Source organism: Martes martes (assembly GCF_963455335.1).
Source record: "Martes martes genome assembly, chromosome: 8".
In the NCBI taxonomy this organism is placed as follows: domain Eukaryota; kingdom Metazoa; phylum Chordata; class Mammalia; order Carnivora; family Mustelidae; genus Martes; species Martes martes.
In genome coordinates, this window is record NC_137895.1 from 118,764,184 (window position 1) to 118,791,430 (window position 27,247).

Sequence of the window (27,247 nt, forward strand, 5' to 3'; positions counted from 1 at the left end):
AAGAAAGCAGGAAAGTGGGAATCTAGGGAAGTCTAAGGAGAAGAAAGTTGCAAAAATATAGGAGTGACAAAAAATGTCAAATCCTACAGAGGAGTAAAGCATTAGGACTAAAGTAGTCATTTAGTAGTCATACTAAAAGTAGTCATTTGTCACGTAAGAAATTATGGACATATGATCCAGCAGTTCCACTCTGGGTATTCATTGGAAGAAAACAAAAACACTAGCTTGAAAAGATACACGCATCTCCACATTTGCTGTAATATTTATTTACAGTAGCCAAGATATGGAAGCAGCTGAAGTGTCCACTGATGGGTGAATAGATGTGGTGAATATGCAAATGTGTGCACACACACACACCAAAATATTATTCAAACACAAAAAAGAAGGAAATCAATGACCTTGTGGACATTATGTTAAGTGAACTAAGACAGAGAAAGACAAATTCCATGTGCAATCTAAAAAAACAAGGCCACCAAAACCCCAAACGGAAACGGAACTCTTAACTCATGGATACGGAGAACATATTGGTGATGGAGGGTGAGGCTGGGGAGTGGGTGAAATGAGTGAAAGTGGTAAAAAAAAATATAAACTTCCAGTTATAAAATAAGTAAGTCCTAGGGATGTAAATAAAGTACAGTGTAGTCACTGTAATTAATAATACCATGTTGTATATTTGGAAGTTGCTAAGAGAATAGATTTTAAAAGTCCTTGTAAGGAAAAAAAATTGTAATCTGTGTGGTGATGGACATGAACTAGAGTTACTATGGTGGTCATTTCACAATATATACAAATACCCAATCATGTTGTACACCTGAAACTAGTATGTGGTATGTCAATTATATCTCAGTGTAAAAAAAAAGAAAAAAGAATGTATAGATGCCCTTTGCTGAGCAGGGGATGGGTATGGTTGGAAACTGATCTGCAGAAGCTAAGGGTGAAAGCATTCAGACAAATGGATAATTATTTGAAAAAGTATAAAATTAAATCTTTATCTTATTCTCATATTGAAGAAATTCCCCATGGCTCAGAGATGAGATGCCACCACATCATCCAAATAAGAAAGCACCAAAAGAAAGCAAAATAAAACATGGACGTTCTTAGTTGCTATTTATAATGGAAACAGGATAGTAATGTAAAATTTTGTGGGCATACATAGATTACTTGGTAAATAAATTATGACATTTATGCAAGAGACCACTGGACACTTTTTAAAAATGATGTAGAGCTTATGTAGTAATTTAGAAAAAAATGCAAGATCTTAGTAAGGGGAAGAGGCAGATTATAAAATAGCATATATAATAAGATTGCATTCTTTAGTAAAAATGGATCTATATTTACTTTTCATATCTACCCATAGGAAAAAAATCTGGAAGAACTGTCATGTAGACATTACCAGTTGTAGAGATTTGATAATATTAAGAAGTTTTGCTAACTTCTTTTCAGGTATGATAATGGTATTATGGATTATTATGGATTTTTAAAGAGATCCTTAATTACTGTCAACATACAGTAAAGTAGAAAAATAAATTAATGCACAAAAAATAGGAAATGCAACAGTAAATGGGTAGTGACATTATTAGAAATTAAAATTTTTCTTTTTTATGTTTTTATATATTGCCTGATATATTGTTTTGATGGACATTTAGTACTTTTTATTATGAAAATTTAAAAAAAACATTTAACAATTATAATAAGAGCAAAAGAGAAATAAGAAAGCAGGGATAACAAGTAGAGCTCGGCTAAAAATGGAAGGGAAAAGGGGCCCATTCTTGGGAGAAGATCCGGACCCAAGTTATTTGCTTATTGTTTGTTTTGAAGATGGAAATTTAAGTAAGTTTCTGGGATCCAAGGAGGGAATCAGCAGAAAGGAAGAGGTTGAAAATATAGGAAGCAGGGGATACTCGATGTAGCAAGTTAAATTTGGAACAGGAGGAAGAGCTCTCCTTCCTCTGAAAGTATTGGACAGGACTTGAGGATAAGAAAGAGACAATCAGAGGGGTGTGTTTGTGTGCGTGCACGTGCATGTGTGGTGGGGATTGGGATTTGGAATGGTAAAAAGGATCCTTTGAAGATTCTCTTGCTATAAGGTCACCTGCTGACAGTGATGTTAAGGAGGCTGAATGGGAAGTACGAGAACAGTAGTGAAGGTTTGGAGAAACCAATGAAGAGATGGCAGAGGGAGCTTCTCCAGATGCTGACTGTCCAGTGAACACTTCCATCGTTGTGTTCTGGTGCCCTCAGGCAAAGGAGCAGAGAAACCAAAGTGTGAGACTGTGTCTGATGGAGATTTTCAGGGCAGGGACTTGAAAGGATAGAGGAAAAGGGAGGTTAAGTACGGAGACCTGTAAAAGAATGTTTCAACCAACTCATCATGGATTCCTGTCTTGGTGGGAAAGAAAGTATGGCCAAAGGCAGCCTTGAGAGTCAGGTGGGTTAATTGAATCAGAGAAAGTTTTCATATCAAGGAAGAGAATGTCTCGTGGACAGAGGAAGTGAGAAAGTTACAAAAACAGGAGACTGAAGTGGGGGCTTAGATGTGGACTTAAATATTTTAGGGACAGGGTAATTAGAAGCAATGTTCATAGCACTGGGCTGATAAAGTATGTAGACTCTGAGTTACAGGCCAGCCCCACGGACACTGGAATAGTCTAAGACCCTGGTAGAGAAGGAGTGCCCGCCGAAGGGTTGCTCAAGGGTACTCAAGGTAGAGAATCTGCTAGAAAAGCCCTTACAGCCTAAGACTGAAATTTGAGTTTAGATAGAAAATTGTGACCATCTCTAAGATTCCCTTATGTATTTTCTATCATGTATTCATGAGAGTGTGTGCGCGCGCGTGTGTGTGTGTGTGTGTGTAGTTTTTGCTTGAGATTTTCATGTGTCATTTCTTTTTTATTGTTCACTGGGAGATATGTTACAGAGTTAACTCTGCATGTAACCAAACTGCAGGGAAAAGGTGCTGGAAGTACCTTCGGAATTTTCCTTTATTCCTGTAGTGGTAGCAGTAATAGTAAAATAATAGCCCAAAGAGAAGACAGCTCTGCGGCCTCCTATGTGGTGACGTCAGATGCAGCTTGTGGATGGGTGAAGACCACGTTTGTGGGGGCCCCTGGTATATCATCATTTACAAATACTTATGGGCAGCCTCTCAGTAACACACAGGACTTATTCTGAGCCAGAGAATGAACATATTACACAGCAGGGGTTGATAAAACATGCTTCTCTCTTTTAGTAATATTGTTTTGCAGATAGAGGAATGTCCCTCCCAAACACCACACTGAGAAAGTCTTCAAATGGCTTACCAACCAGTTTTTGAAAGTGGCATTCCAGAAATTATTTCAAAATATAGAGCATAACAAGACAAAATAAAACCCCCAAAGTAAAAATGAACAAAAAACTAAAAACAAGAAAGAAGTTATCCAAGAAATGTAAACAACAGTTACAGCCTGTTTTTTAGATGAAATCTGGGAGCCTGTTTCACAATTGATTGTGAACCTGCAAGTCATATTTTTCCTGAATCTGAAGCCTTAGCGGTGAGGGCCTCTTAGTACTACATTAGGCAGGCGTTCAGTTCAGAAAACAGTTTGCTAAGTGCTCTGAGAAGCTGGTGGTAAACACTCAACTATCTTCTTTAGAACAAATACGAAAATTGCTCTTTTCTGCAATAAGGAAGAAATTATTAGTAAATATGGTTCTTTCCCCAGCTGCTACTCAGATTTTGACTTCAACAGGAGTTTTCTATTTGCATGAACTCTTCACAAAACTCTTCACTCTGGGATAGGTTTAAATTTATGAGCTAAAGGGATACTGTCTAGCTGGAATGTGCGATACTGTTGGAAACACCACTTTGGAAGAAAATAGTTGGGTGCAGTCAGATTAAGGGCTTTTTGAATCCAAACAAACATAACACGTACTATCTTCTTCTTATTTGTGATTTCTCTTTGGGTTTCAGGTATGCCTAATACACAAAAGATGGTGGACTTTCCCTCATGTAATCCTTTGTCTATAATTAAATTGAAGTAGAGACAAACCCAGGAGCTCAGTCTACCATGTAATTTTCTTTAAGGCATAAATGTTAAGGATTTGTCAGGAGAGAAAAAAAAAAGAATAGTTCATCCCATTGGTGGTTTTGAAGCTTTTATTAGTCGTTGGACATGTGTTTTTATATTCTAAAATTTACAGGAGAACCTGAAGACCCTCTTAAGGAGAAGATAAGGCAAAGAGAAATGGACCCTGGAGAGTGTATTCCCTTTGGTGGCTAAAAATTGGACCTATAGGTACTGTTAAAAATAAAAGATGAATGAAGGTCCTCTATTGGGGACACATGAAAGAGACAGAGAGACGGAGACAGAGAATGTAAGTGGATTGGGAGCTGTAACAAGTTTCTGCATTCGGAATTAATAAGGAGCAATAAGTAAATGGAGGCAGTTATGAAGGAAAAAATTCTCTCGGGGGTAAGACAAAATGATGCAAATTTGCCAAGCCAAGCCACAGTCTGTGTGCTCACCGATTAAAACAAAACAAAACAAAAACAAAAAACCCCAAAAACTAGTTGCAGGGCTTGGCGGATGATCCCTGTGTTTCTGCTTCCATGTTTGTGCTATCTGGTTGTAATTTGGGATTCCTGTGAGAATGGTCTTGTTTGAGGCAGTTGGAACCTCCAGCCTTCCATGGCTCCAGAGTCCGTTCTTTATGCAACACTGGCTTTCTCCCTTGTTACGGTTGCCCTCATCTAACCTCTGCCACATCATGTGGACCTCGGGCTCCTTTCCTGAGTGGGGGGCCCAGAACATGGTCCTGTGATCCTAGCGCAGGTTGAAGCCAACACCTCGCTTGTCCTACCCTTCTGGCTACAGTGTGACATCCCACAGCCCTTTCTCCCTCTTTTTCTCACCCTTGGCTGTTCATGATGAAATCTTGCCAACTTAAAAAAGTCCTTTACTCTTTATGTAGCTTGGGTTCCTCAATAGCGTCGGCTTTTTCAACTACATCTTATCTAGAGATCACAGTCTGTCTGGAGGACTCTCCAAACCCCAGGATAAAGTCCACCCACATAAGATAATGGATAGTTGGAAGTCATTATTTTACTGCCTTGAGAATGGTTTAAGAAATACTTTATTAAACTCTAAAATTTTATTTCAAGAAGGATCTGGAATGAATTAGATTTAATGGATTGGCCCGAATGCTGCAGACAGTGGACTATTTCACAATGTTTTAGATGGCAGGATGTGCTGAAATTGCCACATTAAAATCCTCTATCTCTGAAGCCTGGAGGCAGAACCTTCATGGCCCTCTGCTTATGTCCCTGTGTTCATAGAAGGCAGAGAAATGAACTTGATGAAGTGAAATCATAATGGGAGGAACAGAAAACCGAAGACAGCAGCCATTTCACTGGGAAGCAAAAGGGAAAGCAGAAGGGAATGTCCCCAAGGCAGTGTCCCACCCTCTGGGCACCACGAGGGGCCATGCAGCTCACTCACTTTTCCTGAACCCCGTCACCCACGCGTGCTCCTGTTTGCTTTCATACTTGGGTAACAAAGCAGGCTAAGTGAATCCCCACGAAGCCTGGTATGAAACAAGTACTAAAAAAACTCAAAACTGACAAACTTCTAGTGGCATCTGAGTGTGTCCCCAGTTTAGTCCCTGATGTTTTGTATTTGGGCAGCAAGTAAGGTGCGTGTGGGTGAGAAATTTTGCCCATGGCATCCTATGATCACGGTGGTAGCTTTCAAAGGGAGTCTGCTCTTCAAACCTTGGGGACATGAGGGTCACTTGGTGGGATAACTCAGCTGTACCAGTCAGTGTGGTACAAGAAAAAGTGCATCCCGTTCAGGCCTTATCAGACTTGGAGGCTTATGTGAGGAGAGTCCCGTTCGGAATGCATGTTCAATTTATAGATGGGTTGTATTTCAGAAGGGTTAAGGCTAGATGTTTGGCACTCAGAATGCATTTCTCTTTAGAGACAATCTTTTAAATGGTGGCTCAGTTTTCAGGCCAGCCCACAAAAAACCCTACTTTATCTACAATATGGCTTTGATGAGTAAAACTATGTATTTGTAATAAAAAGTAAGGCCAAGAGGTTGCTATCTGAGTAATTTTTTTAAAAAATAGGAAAAAAAATCCACATTGTGTTAAATACATTAGTTCTATTAAATGCTAATAGGTTTAATTAGCGGACATGAGAAATTATTTTGAGATGTTGTGAAGACCCTGCAGTGGGGGAAGGGGTCCAGGGTATTTCAAAGGTTTTAAAGTTGGTGGCATTGGTTCCTTGGAGCAGACGGTCTAGAAAATGCTTCTGAGGAAATTTGGACACTTGCTTTTTCATCAGCATGTTTGCGTAGACATTTTGGGAGCTGCAAAAAAGCAGTGAAGGAGGGAGCTACTTTCAGTGGTTAAGTGGGGAAGAAAATGAGAATATATACAGGAGGAGAAGTGGACAAAAAGGTGTATGTGACCTGAAGAGAAAGCATTTTGCTGAGGGAAAATGAGTTGAATGGCTGGAGAGGCAAATATGGTAGGGAACTTGAAAATCCTCCAGAGGATACTTGGGAAAGCTGAGGTGGGAGTTTTCTCTCTGACAGGCCCACAGCTGACCTGGGATATTCTGGGGGCTTGTCCCCTGGACACTAGGGCATCCTCAGGAAGGGCTTGTAGACCTTCTCATAGATGCAGATGTTTCAAGAGGCACTCACTAATTGTTGTTCTTTATAAAGAAACTGTAGAACCAAATCATAAGGAATTTTTTCTTAGTGGGTAAGTTAGACTGAATGCTAGGATTTACTTTTTTTTTTTTTTTTTAAGAGTTTACTTATTTATTAGAGAGAGAGATAGAATGAACGGCGGGGAGGGGTAGAGGGAGAAGAAGAAGCAGACTCCCCACTGAGCAGGGACCCAAGCTGAAGATAGACACTTAGCCAACTGATCCACCTGGTGCCCGACTAGGATTTAATTTTTACCTATATGAATGTGTTTTGCCTCCTTATTCCTTTTATTAATCCTACCCTTTCTCTGCTTCTTAAAGAACTAAGTTAAAAAAAAAAAAACTACAGATGTTTATTTTCAAATACCTGTATTTTAAAAAACTATATTTATCTTTAAATATCTATATTTTTAAAAAACAGTAATAAGCTTTGATGCAAGAATATGAAATTGATACCTAAGTTAAAAAAAATTTCCCTGGGGCTCCTGGGTGGCTCAGTGGGTTAAGCCTCTGCCTTTGGCTCAGGTCGTGATCTTAGGGTCTTGGGATCAAGCCCTGCATCAGGCTCTCTCTCAGCAGGGAGCCTGATTCCCCCTCTCTCTCTGCCTCCCTCTCTGCCTACTTGTGATCTCTCTCTGTCAAATAAATAAATAAAATCTTTTAAAAAATTTCCCAAACCTATTCCATTGAAGATAACTAGATGTAATAAATAATTTGTTCTTTACTAATACCAATTCATATTTAAGACAGAGAATAGACTGTTTAACTTTTGTATTATGTAAATAAATAAATTTGCCAGGTAGTTTTATAGGGACTTCACCAATAAATTACTTATTATCTTAAGAAGAAAATATTGTTCAAATACTCTCAATTTGTTGGTAGCTGATTATATAAAATATACTGATAATTAATTAAAAAATCTATTTATTGATAAAAAAGCTTTTTTAGAATCTCTGGGTTATACACACTAAATACAAGTGAAAGTACTCAGAGGACCTGAAAGTAAAAACATTTCAAGTTTTTCATTATTCTGAATTTCAAACATTGTTACCTTTGTCATTTGGGGAGCTATTCCTTCATATTGTAATCAAATCATCTTATAATCAATTTCCACAAACTGACAGTTTTATAGAAGAAGCATAATTAAGTTGCATTTTAAAAATTACTAGCCTTAGGGGCACCTGGGTGGCTCAGTCAGTTAAGCATCTGCCTTCAGCTCAGGGTTCTGGGATGGAGTCCTGTGTCAGGCTCCCTGCTCAGTGGGGAGTCTGCTTCTCTCTCTCTCTCTGCTCCTCCCCCCTGCTCATGCTCTCTCTCTCTCTCTCTCTCTCAAATTAATAAAATCTTAAAAACAATTACTAGCCTTAGATTTTTAATCAAAGTCTCTACTTCAAAGAATATCTGGGTGGCTGTCACCACCCCATTTGCATGAATCTGTCAACATTTAAGGCAAGTTATATGTTGGTATCATTCCAGTCACTGTAAATGATTGTTAAACTACAACAAAGAAAAAGAATTCACAACCAACACGGCCCATATCACATAAGTTACATAATATATATGAACATTAGTCAGATATAAAGCAAACATTACACTCTGGAGTTTAGAGACCTTCCCCAGGTTTCTGTGCTTCAAGAATCTACCACTGAAGTAGAGAATCCATATGGGACATGTGAAAGATTTAATTTCTTCAATGTTATACATTCCATTTGAAGATGTTATTTTATTTTTTAAAGATTTTATTTATTTATTTGAAAGAGAGACAGAAGGAACATGAGTGGGGGGAGGGGCAGAGGGAGAGAGAGAGAAGAAGACTCCCTTCTGAGTTGGGTGGAGCCCTACCTGGGGCTCCATGCCAAGACCCTGAGATCAAGACCCTGAGCCAAAGTTAGATGTCTACCTGCCTAAGCCACCCAGGAACCCCAGAAGATGTCATTTTATAATAAGCTACTATCCTTGAAAGATATTAAAATCATATCAGTGAAGAGCCAAGAGAGAGGAAATGGACAAAAAAATTTCTAAGGAGGAAGTATTTTAAATAATTTTGTGGAATAGTGACCTTATTTATAATTTCTCCATAAAGAAGAAGACCTGTCCTATAAATCCTTTCATACTGAATCCCTTTGTCTTCCTCTCTTGGAATAGAAGGCTTACTGGGTTGAAGAAGAAAGCCTTTCATAACGGGCAATGTCCCAGTGCCACTGGTTAGAGTAGAGGCAGACCTGCATTCTGAATGATTGAATTAGTGTTTCATGAAGTCTGCCCTTTGCTCCATTTCTAATAGAGACACTGTCTCCCTGAGTTACTAGACAATGATTCTTAAAGTTCTTGATTTTTAAAGTTCTCTTTTGAGGATAACATCTGGTTAAACAGGTTATTTTCCCCCATTCAAGTGTAATGTTTTCAAGGGTTTATGCTAATTATGTTCTTTTCTTCCCAGAAGAAATTTAAAGCCAGATTTGGATCTTAATCTGAATGAGATCAGCTGCTTGGACACTTGAGTTCCTGGCTAGTCTGTGACCAGCAAAGCAGCGTGGATGTCAGGTGAGGACTATAGAATGGCAGAGTTTTAGGACTCCAGACCCTGCCTCTTACTAGACCCCCAGGTGACTGGATAAGCTTAAGAATCTGAGAGGCACTGCTCTCAGCTTCTCTATAAGCTGCAGTAAAGAATGGGGTCCAGAAATTTCCAGTCTGGGGGTTCTTGGGGCACTGAGATGGCCTTTGGCAAATTATCGCATTTTACCACTTGCTATTGGCAACATCTGGAAAAGCCTACTTCACAAAGATCCTTATATCTTTTGGCAATGTACCAAAAAGACTCTAAAAATAGCATTTTGTACAAATTCTCCAAAACATGACCTGTCTATTAATGATTTTGGTTTGATTGTGCTGCTAGTCAAACCATATGCAAAAGGTATCTATTAAAATAGGCTAAATAAATGACAGGTTACCATGAACAATAAAACCAAGAGAAATTAAGTTTTCTAGGAATGACACTTTAAGTTACATCTGGCATTTTTTTTTAAGATTTTATTTATTTATTTAAGAGATAGCTCATGAGCAGGGGGAGAAGCAGACTCCTTGTGGCCCTGAGCAGGGAGCCTGACACAGGCCTCCATCCCAGAATGGACCTGAGCTGAAGGCAGACACTTAGCTGATTGAGCCCACCAGGTGCCCCAAGGCCTGGCATTTTAACCATAAAACTAAAAGAAAAGGCCATATAGATAATCACCAAAATAACTCATTCTTATAATTACTTTGCTTTAAAAAATATAGCCACGGGTTTGGTTTTTTTTTTTTTTTCCTTACCATAAAAAAGTAGGCTGGTTAGAAAAAACAGTTAGACTAGGATCCTACCTTTATATCCTGTGGGTTGATGTCAGGATTTGTTTGACACTGCAGAGGCCCCAGAGTTTGGATATGAAAAATGTAGAGGAGAAATTCGTCCCGGGCAGAGAATGGCCAACCCACCTCCAGAAGGGTGTCGCTGATGGTACTTGGTCCAATATTGTGCAGCTACACGAAAGGAACGAGTAACGGTATAGCACAAGTCAGGAAGAGGAAATCAAGCTCTATGTACTTCCTACCCATTCTAAAAAGTATTTTGGGTTTTAACGCATCTGGGCTATGATGGTGGCAATAGGAAAATACCATCTATATAAGCAAGAGGAGCTCTGAAAGCAACAGACGCTGGTGCTCAGAGAAAAAACTTCCTTCTGTGAAGCTCTGAGGGCAGATTTCCTTAGCAAAGACCACATTCACCATGTCTGATCATTGTGATGTTTACCTAAAGTTTGTATTCATTTAATCGCAGGGCTAGAAATGCAATTTTAATGCTATGCTTTCAAAGCCTACTTATTCTTTCTTTGCATTGAAATCTGCCTTTTTCCTGACTACTGACTTGTCAATTGCAACCATATGCGATGCACTCTCTTTCACCCTCTGGAAAAATGGTTATCCATCAAATGCCAGAGATGGTCCAGGCTCACCACAGTTCACTTCAAGTGCGCATTTCAAAGCTGAGCTCCTTCTGTTTTAATCAGTGACTGTCAAAGAGAGAGAGGCCACCTCTCATAAAGAGATGAGTGTTTTAAACTCATGAAGCCTGTACTCACAGGACAAAAAAACAGCTTGGGAAAGTCACGAAATGTATTTAAATTTATTGTGGTTTCGAAAATTCACTCCACAGTTAACGGGGAACTTTTTTTTCACAGTTCTGAAAATTATAATGACCAATAAAAGAACTTATAATTTGGTTTCGCTTATTAGGTGGCTCATTTAATTCACTTTATCAAAGCAACATGGCATGCACTGATAACAGTATATTTTGGGACAGGACAATAGCATGTAGGAAACACGTGATGATTGCTTTTGTCACCACTAATTATTACCCTAAAATTTTATGATTCGTTTATGCTAAGATTAGAAGCAGAGCTTCTCTGAGAATGATTGAGTTTGAATATGTTTGCAAACGTTAAAGTTTTACCATTCCTAAGCAGAAACCGGTGCACGCAAGGCCTAATGAATTATTTGACAGCATTTTTTTTCTAGCAAGGTTCTTAATCCTAGTAGCCTTGGGGACTATGTTATCCTTTTGCTATCAAGAGAGCTTAGGGCAAAGCTTTGATCCAGGTGCGGATGGGGCTTCTGGTTCTGAACTACAGGTTGGGCAGATGACAGAGGTTTTCATGTTGACGCTGTGCAGGAGTTGACACTTCTTTCCCACATATGTACACAGCTCATCAGTTTTAAAATGACTTCATTGTTAACTGTAGAGAATGCTATTCACGTCCCTTGTAGCTTAAGATGAAAGTCACAGTCAGGATTATTAGGTCAGTGGAATGAGTTATGCGGGAAGGGGATAGAGAGCAGTAAATAAGAAGGGATCTCAAACAGAAGATGGTTTTTCCGTAAGCTGCTGGTTTGCTTCTGGAAAATATTTTACTACTCAACTGACTATTTCAAGTCTCAGAATAAGTTATTCATATGTGTGTGTTATGTGTGGTTTGGTACAATAGTGAATAATTCATAAAATTTTCTCTCTCTGGTACCTTCTGGTTGGTGACCTTCAGTTTAAAGAGGTGGGTAGATTTTAAGGATATTTGAAAATGTAGGAAGAAGCAAAATAAAGTCCAGGGAGCTAGTCATTTTTATGCTTAGGCTGTCCAAACGTTAAAAAAAGGAGACATAAGGAACATCTGAAAGAGAACAGTAACAAGATAAAATTTTCTCGCTCTGTAATGGCTCTCACTAAAAAGCAAGTGACTCATACTGTACCCCCTCCCCCCACTGCACAAATCCAAGCAGTATATAAAGCTCAGATCTCAGGTCGGTGTCTTTTAAAATGCTATGAAGAGTTAATTGGCAAAGAGCACAAGACTAAATTCCTAACACAACTTTAAGATAGGTAAAACCTACCTCATAAATATGTTCCACCAGTGGTCCAACTCCTTCTTCTTCGCGGGGCTCTTCTTCCGGTTCCCAGTTGTGAATGGGCAGAACAATTTGCGGAGGGTGGGATACTCTGAAACATGGAATGTTTTGTTAATTGCTGGTGGTGACACAGGTGAAAAATGCTTTACTAGTGTACGGTACGCTAACAGCAATGGGAAAAAGTCGCCTGCAATATACTTGAGCAGCTATTGCCTATGTGGAAAAAGGTATTGAAAGTGATGTTCAGCAAATTAACTAAAGGACTAGTAAAGGATCTGAAACATCTACAGGGATGCTTTTAATTCCTGGTTTCTAGCTCAGAGATAGACTCTTTTATTGTATCTCCTCTCCTTGAGCACTAAGGAGCTCTTTTGGGACAGAGAGCATCCCTGAGTTGAGATAGATAATTTAACATATGGACATACAAATGCATACATCTATCTATAGGTCTTGTGTAAGTGTAAGTGTGTTTGTGTGTGTATGTAGGGTATATAATCCCTGCTTCAAGCCATATCAAGAAATGGGACTTTTTTGGTGGATAAAAGTCTAGAATTCTGTGTTGTGTTAAATGTTGACTTGTGAAGAAATGTAGTTTTGAATTAGATACTTGAAAGTAGAAAAGCCACTTGTATATTCCTACTTCTTACATTTCTTTGGCTTTTCATTAATGCAGCCATACCTCCCCCAAAGCCAGGTCCAGAGCTAAAATAAAGCTTAATCCAGTTCTAGAGTTGTCCTCTAGATAACTCAAGGGTGAGAGACAGAGAGACAGTTAAATGATGTAATCATGTAAATAGGATATTAACTTGACACAGAGATATTCTTTGCCTGCAATTTACACCTAGAACACGAGCACTGGCTAAATGCAATGCAGTACAAGGCATTATTCTGCATTAAAAGCTGGTTCCAAACCAAATTGTTAATTTTATGTTATCTTAAAAAGGATACTTCTCAAAAGAACAATGCTTTTCTAGCAATTTTTAGGTGAAGGATCTTTGAAAGAATTCCTAGACCTCCAGCTAAAAGTAACTTCAACAGAAAATCCCTCTTTTGGCAAATAGAAGTTTTAAGTGCCCTTTTAAGGGCATCAGTAATTAATGCAGCCCCTAGCAACTTCAAATGCTATCTTTATTTTTCCCCCTGAGTAATCTCTTTCTAAAGCAGAAAGCAAAATTTATTGGGCTAACGACTGACCCAAGGGCAAGTAATTAATTTCTGGAGAATTATGATAAACTCTTTGGGTTGTATACTACAGTTGATTGGAAAACATCTCAAATGCTCTTTGTCAAAGTCCCTTTGGCTGCATTGTCTTCTAGGGGGTGGGTGGAAGAAGTATAATTTTTAAACTGACAACCCACAGAAATGCTACTAAATTATAAAACCCTTCACTTTCATCCCTAATGGGCAACTATTAAATTACAAGTGCAGGGCACAGGCTTGCTGAGCTGGTACTTCAACATTCCCTACCCTTACGTCGGTTTGTTGTTATGTCATGCTGCCCTTTCCCACTTGATTTGATTAAATAATGTTCACATTAAACACTGGGGACTTGGTGAGGAGAAGAGTACAGAACACAGATGGTTACTTTTATTTGAGCAAAGCCCAGAGAGTTTGGGCTTCCATCTCTGTGGAGTCTTCATGACCTAACCACCCAGAACTTTACTTTGCTCTTAGCTTGGCAGCAGAGAGTTGACTCCAGGCTCCATATCCAATGTGAGGCTCTAGGGAAAATCCTTATTTATTTACTTATTTGCATAAAGAACACATACAGAGCAGAAGCTGAGCACATTTTCTCTGGAAAATTTTGTTCTTATAGTCATCTATCCTGGGGGACTGGTCATAAATGTTCCAGTACCACAGAATTATAAATATTTAGAACTTGACAGGTACTATGGAGACAGTGTGTTCACAATCCCTCGTTTTATACATGAAAGGAAAACTGATGTTCAGAAAAGTAGGGGTTAGTTGCAAGTGAAGACTTCAGCTTACTCAGGTGTACTCAGGACTTTTCTGTTTCCAATGTACAGATGACTCTTGAAAAACACGGGTTTGGACCGTGCTGGTTCATTTATGTGGATTTTTAAATTTCTATGTGAATTTTCATATAAGATATATTACGGTAAATTTTTTTTTCTCTTCCTTATGATTTTCTTCATAACATTTTCTTTAGTTTACTTTATTATAAGAATATAGTATATAACACATGTACAAAATATGTGTTAATGAACTGCTTATGTTATCTGGAAGGCTTACTGTCACTAGTAGGCTGCTAGTAGTTAAGTTTTGGGGGAGTCAAAGTTACATGTGCAGGGGGTTGGCACCCCTAATGTCTGCATTGTTCAGAAGACAATGGTATAAGGCACCACAGGGGCCATGAAGCCCCAGTGATTTTAGTAAAGACAACTTAAAGAAACTTTCTGCCCCATTTCTGTAACAAAATCTAATAGAAATCTGTACGGAAACAGATAATCTACGATAGGCCATGACAAATCATGGCAAAGTCACTCAAAAGCTATGGCTCCTGGGGCGCCTAGGTGGCTCAGTGGGTTAAACCTCTGCCTTCGGCTCAGGTCATGATCTCAGGGTCCTGGGATCGAGCCCCACATTGGGCTCTCTGCTTGGCGGGGAGCCTGCTTCTCCCCTCTCTCTCTGCCTGCTTCTCTGCCTACTTGTGATCTCTCTCTCTCCGTCAAATAAATAAATAAAATCTTAAAAAAAAAAAAAGCTATGGCTCCCAAAATTCAGTTATCTACTGTCTAAGACTTTTTCAGATCTGGGGAAATCATGACAAAAAATGGCTCTCTGAAGATTCCAAATGAATAAATGAAACACTGTCCACTGTTTTCAAAATTACCATTTTTTTTTAGAAGGAAGGAAGGAAGAATATAATCAACTATTAGCCAAGGATAAACAGCCCTCACAGCTCTTACTGAATAGTGCTCACATTCTAAGATGGAGGATAGAACATTATTCCACCTGAGATCCCCCCAGGGATAAGAAGATTGGGGTACCAGTGGTAACACCAGACATTAGGAAAGGATTAGGGAAGCAAGGAATTAGGTTTTTGATAGGTTAAAGTCTGTGTGCTATCGGAAGTTCAAATCTGATGCTGTGGTAGTACAGTCTGAATTATTCATTCATAATCCTGTTTTCAAACACTGTAAGCCCCAAATAGCAGACTACTGTTTATTGTGTAGAACAATGTTGGCTCTACCCGTTCTAGCCAGTGTCTATACAGACCACGGTTGTTTATGATTGTTATGTCCTGTGATCAAACCCACTCAATCCTGATTATATGACAAGGACATAAGTTTATTACCCTTCGTGAACTCAATGCATGTGGTGCTGCCTCTTGTGGCCAAATTTACTTCTTGCAGACTTAATGCTAAATTAATCCTTTGTACCAACAAATGACATGTGAATCTACTGAAAGACAGTGTTGACACCATCTGGCTTTGAGAGAAGTGGACTAATTCTTAGTATTTTCTTTCCCATTGAAGAAATAAGTCCATTTGAGTTTATTTTTAAAATGATAAAAACAACACTGAACTGAAAAAGAGCTGCTAGAGACAGTGCGTGATAAAATACATCGGAATAAACACAACTGGCAAAGAAAAAGAGACTTTTCTGAAGACTGAGCATGGAAGATTTTCAACACAGTAGTTGTTTGTTCCTTGAAGAATTAAACATTGAAACCAATATTTTTGCTGAGTATCTGGAATAAAGAGTTTTACTTTGCAAAATGGCTAAAAAGAAGTCTAACCCTGTGTTAGAGAATAAACTGTGGTTAATTGTCAGACATTAATCCAGCAATTTAAAAAATTACACCCATACAAGAAACCCAATTTTAATTACCTGTTTTGATTATTGGTAAAATGAATAGAAAATTTCCTTCCTTTTTAACAGAGAAATACTGGTGTCATAAATGATGGCAGAAATATAAATATGTATCTTAAAAAATGGATATATAAGAATAAATACAGCTACATTACACTCTCTGCTGCCTTGGACTGAGTTATGTCTTATGGAATAAAAACAGTTCCCAATTTAAAATTTGCTTTGGGATTAAAAAGCGGTTTCAGTTTATTTTTGGTTAGCAAAACAAAGGTTAACAAAGCTTAAAGAAGGAGATAAAACTTCATATACACTAGTTGTAAATGTTAAAAGATATAAAAATAAAATAGCAAAAAAAATGCTTATTTCTTCTCTGATTTCCTTTAGTGTTTTTCTCAATGAGAAAGAGGAGGGAATTAAAAAAGAAATGCACAAAAATGAAACATCTGGATTAGCTGCAAAGATCTACAAATCAAACAGGTCTCTTCTCATGAGTCATGAGTTAAAGAAGAAATCACGAAGGAAATTAGAAAACATTGTGACTGAAACCCAGCATATCAACATTTTGGTATGTGCTCAAGCAATTAGAAGGAAATTTATAGCACTAAATGCTTATGTAAGAAAAAAAGAGAGGTCTCCAATCAATGATCTAATTTCTACCTAGAGGAAGGAGAAACAGGGAAAATCCAACCCAAAGTGAACAGAAGGAAGGAAATAATAATAATATAATGCAGGAGCTAATGGAACAGAAAACAAAGCAACTACAAAGAGAGAAAAAAGAGGCACCTGAGTGGCTCAGTCAGTTGAGTGTCTGACTCTTCTTTTTATTTTTTTTTTTAAAGAAAGTTATTATTTATTTAACAGAAAAAGCACAAGTAGGCAGAACAGCGGACAGAGGGAGAGGGAGAAGCAGGCTCTTCACTGAGCAGGGAACCTGATGCCAGACTTGATCCCAGGACCCTGGGATCATGACCTGAGCTGAAGGCAGTTGCCTAACTGACTGAGCCACCCAGGTACCCCGAGGATGACTCTTGATTTCAACTCAGGTAATGAGATCAAGCCCCAGGATGGCACCATGCTCAGTAGGGAATCTGCTGGAAATTCTGTCTCTCCCTCTGCCCCTCCCCCCACCCTGTGCTCTCTTTCTCTCTCTCTCTCTCTCCCCAGATAAATAAATAACTAAATCTTAAAAAGAGAGAAAGAGAAAAAAAGGAAAGTCAATGAAATAAAAAAAAAAAACTGGTTCTTTGAAAAGTTCACTGAACTCTAGCCAAAGTGATCAAGGGAAACATAGAGGGGAGTAAAAGATACAAATTGCAGTGCAGGGAATGATGAGGTCCCACATACATTAAAAGGAAAATGAGAGACTATTATGAGCAACTTTATGCCATACATGTAACAACTTGGATGAAGCAGATAAATTCCTTGAAAGACAAACTGAATGTTTCCTCCATAAGACCAAGATAGGATCTAAATACAAGACAAAACATTGGGGAGGGTATGTGCTATGTATGGTGAGTGCTGTGAAATGTCTAAGCCTGATGATTCACAGACCTGGACCCCTGGGGCAAATAATACATTATATGTTAATAAAAACAATTAAAAAAATAAATACAAGGCAAAAATGTCTTCTTGCACCAAGTCTACTCACTCTTGCCCTGACAGTCCCCATCTGTGCAGTAAGAGAAGACAAAGAAAATAGGGGCGCCTGGGTGGCCTCTGCCTTCGGCTTGGGTCATGATCCCATGGTACTGAGATTGAGCCCCTCATTGGGCTCTCTTCTCAGTGGGGAGCCTGCTTCCTCCTCTCTGCCTGTCTCTCTGCCTACTTGTGATCTCAAATAAATAAATCTAAAAAAACAAAAACAACCCCTCCCCCAAAACCTACAACACACACACGATAAAGAAAATAAAGAAAAAAGAAAGAAAAGAAAGAAAAAGCTTAACTATGTAGTAAACAACTTAACTTTTCCCCAAAAGTGGTGTAGCCTTTGCCCTCAGCTTCTGGGAGGTAAAGTCTAAGCTCTAGAAATTTTATGCCTGAAAGATGTATCTTTGTTTTTCTGGGGGCTTGGGGTCACACTGAATATTCTAACCATATTGAGTTATCGTGGGGGTTGCCCGCATCAGAAAGACCAACAGTGTGAGTCAGGGTGGGAGCCTCATCACATCATATTAGACAACCTGGAGACAGATCAGTTAAGTGGTTAGTCAGTTATTCAATTGATCATGTCTATGTAGAGGATCCCTAATAAAAACTGTGAACACTGAGCCTTGGGGAGTTTCCTCAGCTGGGGATACTCCATGCATCCTGTTACACATCCATATAAGGAAAGAAACATGACCCGGCTCCATGGTGGATAAGAACAGAAGTCTTGTGCTTGGTACTGCCTCAGGCTCTGACTATGCAATTCTTCCCTTGGCTAATTTTAATTTTTTTTATACTGATGGGTATAATAGCTTTCAGGGAGCTCTGTGAGTCCTTCTACGTGAATTATCAAAGCTGGGGGCAGTTTTGGGAAGCACACAAATCTGCAACTGGTATTAGAAGTAAGGGTAATCTCTTGTGGGTACTATTCCCTCTAACTCTGTAGTTGGCTAAACTTTTGCATGTACAGATTGAATTAGTCAGGGAAAAATAAAACTTTTTATTCATAGATGCCATGGCAATGCTATAGAAAATTTAGGAAATCAACAAACAATAAAGCCACTAGAATTTGTAAGCAAGTTTACCAAGATCTCAGCATACTGCTTGCCTTTCAAGACTTACTGTACATGCAGATGAATGGAATAGAATGGAAGGTTTTGGAGCAGAGCCTCACAGATGGATAGAGGTGTCAAGTAAGTCAGTGGAGAAAGGATGGTCTTTCAGCCAATAGCGTAGCAGCAACTGGATATTCTTATGCAACAGTGAACCTTGGATCTTACCTCACACCAGATACAAATATTAACATAATCATAGACCAAAATGTAAAACTGCAAAACTTGTAGGAGAAAACATGGGAAAAAATCTTGTGACTCTGGGCAAAGTGAAGACTTTTTCTACAACGGACAAAAAGAGTACAAACTATAAAATATTTATTTATTTGTTTGTTTATTTTTAAAGATTTATTTATTTACTTTAGGAAGAGAGAGAGGACAAACTATAAAATATTTAAAAGTTGGATTTCATACAAATTAAAAGCTTTTGCTTTTTGAACATCACTATTTAGAAAATAATAAGCCAGGGGCTCCTGGATGGCTCAATCATAAAGCATCTGCCTTCCGCTCAGGTCATGATCCCAGGGTCCTGGGTTGGAGCCTCATTGGCGGGGCCCCTGGTTAGCAGGGAATCTGCTTCTCCCTCTCTCTTAGTGGCTCACTCTCTCTCTCTCTCTCAAATAAATAAATGAATAAATAAATAAATCTAAAAAAAAAAAAAAGAAAATGTTAATTAAATGGCTAAAAACTAACAAAAACCAACCTGAAGCCCAGGTGGGCAAGTGCATGGCACATCTGAACTCACACTCTGGTGGTGAGAATGCAAAATGGAAATGGCACAGCCACTGTGAAACAGGGTTTGGCGATTTCTTATAAAGTTAAACATACCCTTGCCACACAACTCAACTCCATTTGTGAAAATAAATATCCCAACAAAGACCTTATGTGAATGCTGATAGCAGGCTTATTATTAAGAGCCCCAAACTGGAAACAGCCCAAGGGTTCACCAACCTGTGAATGGATGAATGATTTGGGGGCCTTCTGTAGAGTGGAATACTTCTCAGCAATAGAAAGAAACAGACCACTGATACATGGAAGAACATGGGTGTTTTTTCAAATGCATTATGCTAAGTGAAAGAAGCCAGACTCAAAAGCCTACATTCTCTATGGGTGTATTTATATGATTTTTCTAAGAATATAGTGACAGAAGATAGACCAAGGTTGACAGAGCCTGGGGAAGGAGACTGGGTTACCTACAAATGTGCACAAGAAGCTATGTGGGGTGACAGAACTGTTTTACATTGAAAATCCTTGTGGTGTCTTAGTCCTTCAAACCGGACACCTAAAGAAAGAATTTTACTATGTATAATTTATTCTTCAATAAACCTGACTTAAGACACACACACACACACACCCCCAAAGCCCACAGACCATGAAAAGGTAATTGCAACATGTGTAGCTGTTAAAGGATTAGTGTCTCAACTGTAAAATAGGAAAGAGTTCCTTTCTATGAATTAATATGAAAAAATTAAGTCTCTTCATAGAAATATGTCCTAAGAAATGAGCAGAAATTACCCAATTTGGGAAAAATAGAGACAACAAACACATGAAAAACCTACTCAGTCTTGTTTAGGAATCAGGGAACAGCAAATTGAACCTTCAGTTAGATAGAATTTCTCTCTCTTTTAAGATTTTATTTATTTGCCAGAGAGAGAGAGAGTAAACACAAGCAGGCAGAGAGGTAGGCAGAGGCAGTGAGAGAAGCAGGCTCCCTGCTGAGCAAGGAGTCAGATGCGGTACTCGATCCCAGGACCAGGGATCATGACCTGAGCTGAAGGCAGTGGCCCAACCAAGTGAGCCACCCAGGCATCCCAGATAGTATTTCTCGTCCATCAGATTGGCTCAAAATGAAAAATTTCACCATTTTGTGAGTTAGTTAATAATGTGTAACAGTGAAAACTTTCTTCCGTGTCTTGTGGAACAACAAGTAGGTATAATTATTTTGAAATATAGTTTGGCACTACTTAGTAAAGTTAAAAAGTTTACACTGTCTGATCCTGAAATTCTACCTCTAAGCAGGTACCCTTCTGACATTATTCCACATGTGTACCAGAAGATATGTACAAGAAATTTTGTAAAAAAGGAAAAAGAAAATTCCAACATGTTCATTAGGAGTAGAATGGATAACTAAGTATGGTGTAGCTTTACCATATGAAACTTCTGCATTTAGAATGAATGGACTATAGGCACATGCCCCAAAGTGGGTGAATGTCAAAAATGTTCATTTGAATGAAAAAAAATCACAGAGGCGTAAACAAAACAAGATTTTGTGTAAATAAGGTTCAAAGAATTCTCTCATAAGCTACATAGCATAATAATTTATAAAGATGCACCTGGAGACAGGCTGCCTGACTTGCATTCTAGCTCCCCACTTCCTAGCTTGTAGCCTTCAGCCCCTTGTGCCAAAATTTCCTCACCTGTGCAGCGAGGATACTGGTACATACTAAGATGTGCTAATGGGCTGGGGTAGCACAAGGAAGGATAAATACGTGCTAGGTATTATTCTTCTTCTCTAATCCACTAGGTGGAGCCTCACTGGTCCCAGGACTTCAGGAAGGGCTTCCCCCATTGAGAGCAGCAGGGGGCAGCAGTGAGAGAATGCATGGAGACCATGGCTCTGACTGCAGTGGCTCTAGTTGCCATTATGGAGGAGTGGGAACCACTCAAAATTATGGAAAAGGAAAGGGAACTGGGGTTGCTGGAGCCCAATGACAATTCAGCCCAGAACACCAGTTGCTGTTTTTAGCCAAGTTTTTGTCCTGAAGAAATAAGAATTAAAATAAAATCAATGGAGTCCACACTTGCCTAAGATAACTATATACAGTATATTTCTAATTTCTTTACTTCCTCCAGGCGTGGATTTCCCAAGATGGTAGTCATTCTAAGCCTTTTCCTTGACCATTGTCCTCCTGTCTCTCAACTGACTGCATATTGGTACCTTCTTCAAAGAATAGGACAGAAAGAAAAATACATAAAATGTAGATCCCATCAACCTTCACATCTAAGAGTTAGGCATTTGTTCAACTCAAGATGTGGTACGGTGAGGCTGAATTTTCATTATGCTGAAATAATTACTGGATAAGTGAGACTTTCATGCAATCACAAGTTTGTCAAATTTATCTGACTTCCTAGTCCGATTATTGAACTGTCAGTTTGGGGAATAAAGTGATCTCTCATTTTGATATCCTTTGAGTTAATTACCAGATAGGGTTTACTGTAGTTTTCAATGGAAGTCTAGTGATAGGTATAAAAGAATGAAAATTTATAACCAAAGTGAGTTGTGATTGCTAATACATTAGGAAAATTCCATATAGTTTTTACTAGTGTTTTTTCATAATTAAACTGTTCTTACAGTATACTTACTACAATATCTTGATTATTACTTACCCTCTTATTTCTACTTGAGCTACAGCAGTGATGTTGATTTGCAGGCTCACAAAATTGCTGTCTGGGTTGTCCTTATTGGAACTAAAACACAGTGACAATATGATTTAAATATATTTTTTTCAAACATATTTTAATATGCGATCATAAAAACATTCTGTAAATCAAAAGAACAAATACTACTAATACAATCATTCAGAAAACAATGGTGTATCCATTCTATAAAATCATAACCATTTGAAAATGGAAATGCTAAGATTCTTTATGAGTAAGAGTAATGTAATAACTTTCCACATGGAGATATCTTATCTGAAAACACAACAGACATCTAGAAAAGCTAATGCTTTTTGTTTCAGTGGCTAAACCAAAAAGCAGTGAGCTGAGCTCATTTTCCAGTTTCTACCTTGGACACATTCCTTAACTTCTCTGTGTATCACGTTCATCGCCCATTAAATGGGAAAGGAAGGCACAGTCAACTCCTGATTCTCCATGCTAATAAAGAAGAGAACTAGCACAAATAATCCAAGAGCAGCACAGAATGGAAAAAGCGTTTGTGTTTGGTTCTGGAATGCATCATACCATACATTGTTTTGGCAGCAAATTTATCTTCCTTGTGGTTTATTTCTGAAGTAATATTAAAATAAGTGTACATTCACTGCACGTTCGCTGGTTAAGGTGGGGGGCGGGAGGGAATTAGAAGCATAGCCAATGGCAGGAAGGAGTAAGACCCCAGGAATTTTGGCAGCTCATGCCAAGACAATTAGGAGATGACATAGATATTGTCTAGTGCATCAAGAATCTCAAAATAAAAGGTACATGTTTAATAATTTTTCTTTGAACAGTGACAAAATTATTTTTAAGTTTTGTTTTTTTCCTCTCAAATATAATTGCTATGAAACTTAATTTTTTAAAAAGATTTATTTATTTATTTTAGAGAAAGAGAGCATTGAGGAGGATTGAGGAGCAGAGGGAGAGGGAGAGAGAAACTCAAGTTGATTCCATGCTGAGTGCAGAGCCTGAGGCAGGGCTCCATCTCATGACCCTGAGGTCACCACCTGAGCCGGAACCAAGAGTCGGACACTTAACCAACCAAACCACCCAGGTACGCCTACATATGAAATTTAATCTTTAAAAAATGTTTGTTAAGCATCCAATGTTGTCAAGAAAATGAAACTTGATCTCACAAGAGGCTGGACCAGTAGCTGAGCTTTGAATGCAGATGCCATTTGCAGAATGCAGAACCCCATTGTGCTTTCCCTAGAGTCACCCTCATATCCCAAAGACAGTGCAGCCTTCAGCAAACAGCTGTGGCCACACCACCATGGACGGGTCATGTTTATATCCAGATCTCATTAAGAAGAGAAAGCCTCCTCTTTTCGTCGTTGACTTTTCACGCAGTTTCAATGGATAAGCTTTCACATTGTAGTGGTGGTAATGGGGTATGTTCTGACTAGCTTTTGAAGCTTTCCAAATGTGGGGGCTGGAGGGGAGATGATAAGAGTCGGCTTTCAGAGGAGGAGACAGGATCGTTCCCACAATGCTTTTGAAAAGTCTTGTCTGATTATATATACTGATAAGGGCACTTAAACTGCAAACACACATAAAAGATATAAACAGGCCAATGTCAGGCTCATTTCCTGTCATGGGGCATCACGGCTAACCTTGTGATGAGCCTAGGGGGACTTGTTCACCAAAGTTTGAACCCCAGTTTCCAGGCCACTTTATTATTATCATATCTGGGGAAAATCAGTCAACTAAAGAGGTTTTTAAATTTTTATTTATTTATTTTTTTTACTGTCTTGCTAACCAGCAAGAAGTCATTAAGTAATTCTCCTTGTCGCACATTGTGTAGTTAGTTTCAAATGCATGGCGGGAAACTCTAGTTTAGAAATTTAAGTCTCATCGTTCCACACGTTACCCAGACTTGGTTTTCTAGTTCTCACTGCTTTGCAGCAGTGGATATAAAAATCAAGGGAAAAAAGTTTCATTTAAGCTGTCCCATAATGCCATTGCATTTTGTTTCCATGTGGTTGAAAGGACACAACTGTCTCTACACACAACACCCTGAAAATGTAAATAGGTGTGAGGCACTGAAATCATCTCCAGACAGAAGTCTCATCTGAAGCTGGCAGAGGTTAATGAGAGCAACGGCAGACATGGAGACTAGATCTGGTTGGCTAATCATAATCATCCTGTCACAAAGCCTTGTAGTGACACTTGGTGCTGCAGTCAGCTGGGGGTATCAACAACATCTCCTGGTAAGAAAGGCACTGGGCATGATATACAACTTAGATGCTTCCTTGACCTCTTTCCTGGAAGGAAACCTCCCTTGCTAATACCACTGCTGCTTTCAAACAAGCAATCCATCACCACCCTGGACGCTGAGCTATTTATGCTGCCGGTGCTAGCTCTAAGCAGGAATGATGGATTTCCTCTCCATGGCTACACCCTATGTCGTGTACCAGGGATAAACATGTTTTGTACTTATTGTTCCGATGCTATTTTCTTTTTCCTTACTGTTTCCTATTTTCTAACATTTTTCTATTTTCTAACATTCCTTCTGTGCTTTCTGTGGCCTTTGGAATGTCAGCAAATACAATACAATGTTCATTTCACCACTGCCAAGGAAGCGATGTCAATGACATCATGAAGACCTATTTGTATGTGGGAATTGCGATCTGAGACCCGCTGCACTCAGGGAGGGGAGTGTTTGCATGTCACACAAAGTCACAGCGTGAAGGGACCATTGAATGCAAACATTTGGTAATATAAACTATTTTATGTTTATTAATATATAAAGCCCCGTTTCTCTTTTGGGTTCTGTTTGTGGAAAAGTGTATTAAATGTGGGTAACAGTGGTCAATGTGGTCAAAAGCTTGAGAACTTAGACTTCAGAGCATTTGGTTTCATTTATTTTTGGTTTTAACACATTTAAATTGAATGCAAATCATCCATTAAATCCTTATTTATGTCTTTGGAGTTGGCCAGCAAAGCATGTAGATAAACGCTCACCTCTGTGTTAGGTATCCTCAAACATTTTTACCTCTGAAATGTCTGTTTTGGGAATTTGATACTTTATATATCCCTATAGCTTCTCTGGTTCTTCCTTTCTGCATTTTTATTTTTTTTTTTCAGGATAATGTTAAAATAGTCATGAGTTTCTATAGCATGTAAGGATGGAATATAATCACGGCCCATTCTTTTAGATGCAGGGGGATGTTAAAATGTGACCATTTCTATTTTCCATCAAATTAGCACTTCATTGCTGAATTCACTATTTGAATGATGATCTCCAGGATGGATTTGGGGAAGACATTTAGAACATCATTTGGTGTCCTTTGCTCCGTGAGTGAATTACTAGTTGCGTTCATTCTACTACCTGTAAGTGTAATCAAAAGTAAGAAGGATGTGTCAAGGAATTTGCTTTGCACCACATTTTCTTCCTAAATAAGGGCCTTATATTTCATGATAGATTATCTTCATGCCATTGCAGGACCAATGTAACAGACAGTGATGGCGAGGAAAAGAAACTTCAGGCTCCCGTCTGTAGTGATGGTGGTCCTCACTATGAAGTGCCATTACTTTTTTTCTTTTTTTTTTTTCTGAAAACGTACAGATATTATCCAAATGAAAATATTTAGGACTACCTGAAACTTTTGGAAAATATACGTTTATAGCGATACAGAGAAGTGATTTAGTAAACTTTTGTAAAATGCTATTATAGAATTAATTCTTCTGTATTACTAATCAGTATCACATATCACTAATATGGGTAAAATTTTTAAAAATCTCTAGCAGAAAATATTAAGTTAAGTTAAAAAAAATACCTAATTAAGGTCAGAAAAGACCTAACGTAAGTTAGAAAACCTTCCTTCTTAGAAATCTATCATAAAATTTAGGGATTTGGTTTGTGATATTGGTTGTAGATTTTTAAAAAATTTTTAAGAAGATTTATTTATTTGAGAGAGAGAGAGAGCATGAGTGGGAGGGACAAAGGGAGAAGGAGAGAGAATCACAAGCTGGCTCCATGCTGAGCAATGTGGAGCTCTCTCAGGACCCTGAGGTCATGAATGGAGCCAAAACCAAGAGTCAGTTACTTAACTAACTGTGCCACCCAGGTTGTAGAATTGAAGAATCTGCTATATTCTTAGAGAGTTTATATACTTTTAAAAAACTCTAAACCTTCAATCAAAGTAGCTATTAAAAAGTAATCCTTTACACAAAGTCAACACTCTCCAATCACTTCTTAGAGGACAGGAGGTGAGATTGAGCCACACTGCACACTAGTATTTGAGAACCAAATTGTACAGACTGACTTCAGAGTTGTGTTCTAGTTAGAATAAGGGTTCACCATGCTGAGAATATGCTGGTTATATCAATCTTGTTCAAACACTTAAAATTGCAAACCACGAAAGAAATATATACATTTCACAGCGTGTCTTACTATACATATTTCCATTTATCTAATTGGATTATTTCATGAACAGGACTTTGATATATTACATTCCATTCAATCTCCTTTTCTTTTAATACTGGCCTGGAGTCATTAAATTGATCCCGTTCCTGGCTTCTGGGTTGAAGTCTATAGTGGGTTTTCACGCACACTGCTCCCTACAAGTCTTGCCGCTCATTAAATATTATTTTCAGCCATGAAGGAGCAAACAGAATAGACAGTGAAAAAGCAGTTGCTCTTGAATATCTGAAAAAGGTCAGTCTTAGGGAGAAGAAGTAGCTATTTACATGCTTTGACTTGGAGTTACCAGAGAAGGCCCTGAAGGAAGGCTCTGAATGAATATATGATTACACCTGCTTCCTGCGAAGGTGCTCACAATGAAACTATCAGAGACTCATTAACTCTTGAAGAGTTAGATTTAAGATTGCAAATGTATAACCTATGATTTTTGCAAAAATTTTATCCTCAGGGATTAGCTGATCCCCAGGTGAGAGCATGGTAGGTATGTAGAAGGGGTGCTGGTGAGGGTGGGAGAAGGAAAGCAAATCAGACTGAGGAGAAATGGAGGTAAATGGGGGTGGGAGGTTACCCAGGACAAAATTTTACCGAAGTAACTTGGCTTATAGATGAATCTCTTTTCTTAAAAAAAATCAATAATGAATGAATAAATAAAAAAAAAGA

At 38.5% G+C, this 27,247-nt stretch overlaps 1 protein-coding gene across 3 annotated transcripts in view; it reads right to left on the reverse strand.

The window, feature by feature from the left end:
- The window catches only part of ITGA8 (integrin subunit alpha 8), a 174,534-nt gene that overhangs the window by 26,753 nt on the left and 120,534 nt on the right, over positions 1 to 27,247 (reverse strand). For 2 of the 3 annotated variants that reach the window (XM_080810656.1, XM_080810655.1), the window contains exons 23-25: positions 22,117 to 22,197; positions 12,122 to 12,227; positions 10,061 to 10,219 (exon numbers count right to left, since the gene is read on the reverse strand). In XM_080810656.1, coding sequence (XP_080666782.1) covers positions 10,061 to 10,219; positions 12,122 to 12,227; positions 22,117 to 22,197 — 346 coding nt within the window. Of the gene's footprint in view, positions 1 to 10,060; positions 10,220 to 12,121; positions 12,228 to 22,116; positions 22,198 to 25,103; positions 25,493 to 27,247 lie in introns of those variants that run through there. The other variant, XM_080810657.1, reaches the window with a different exon arrangement.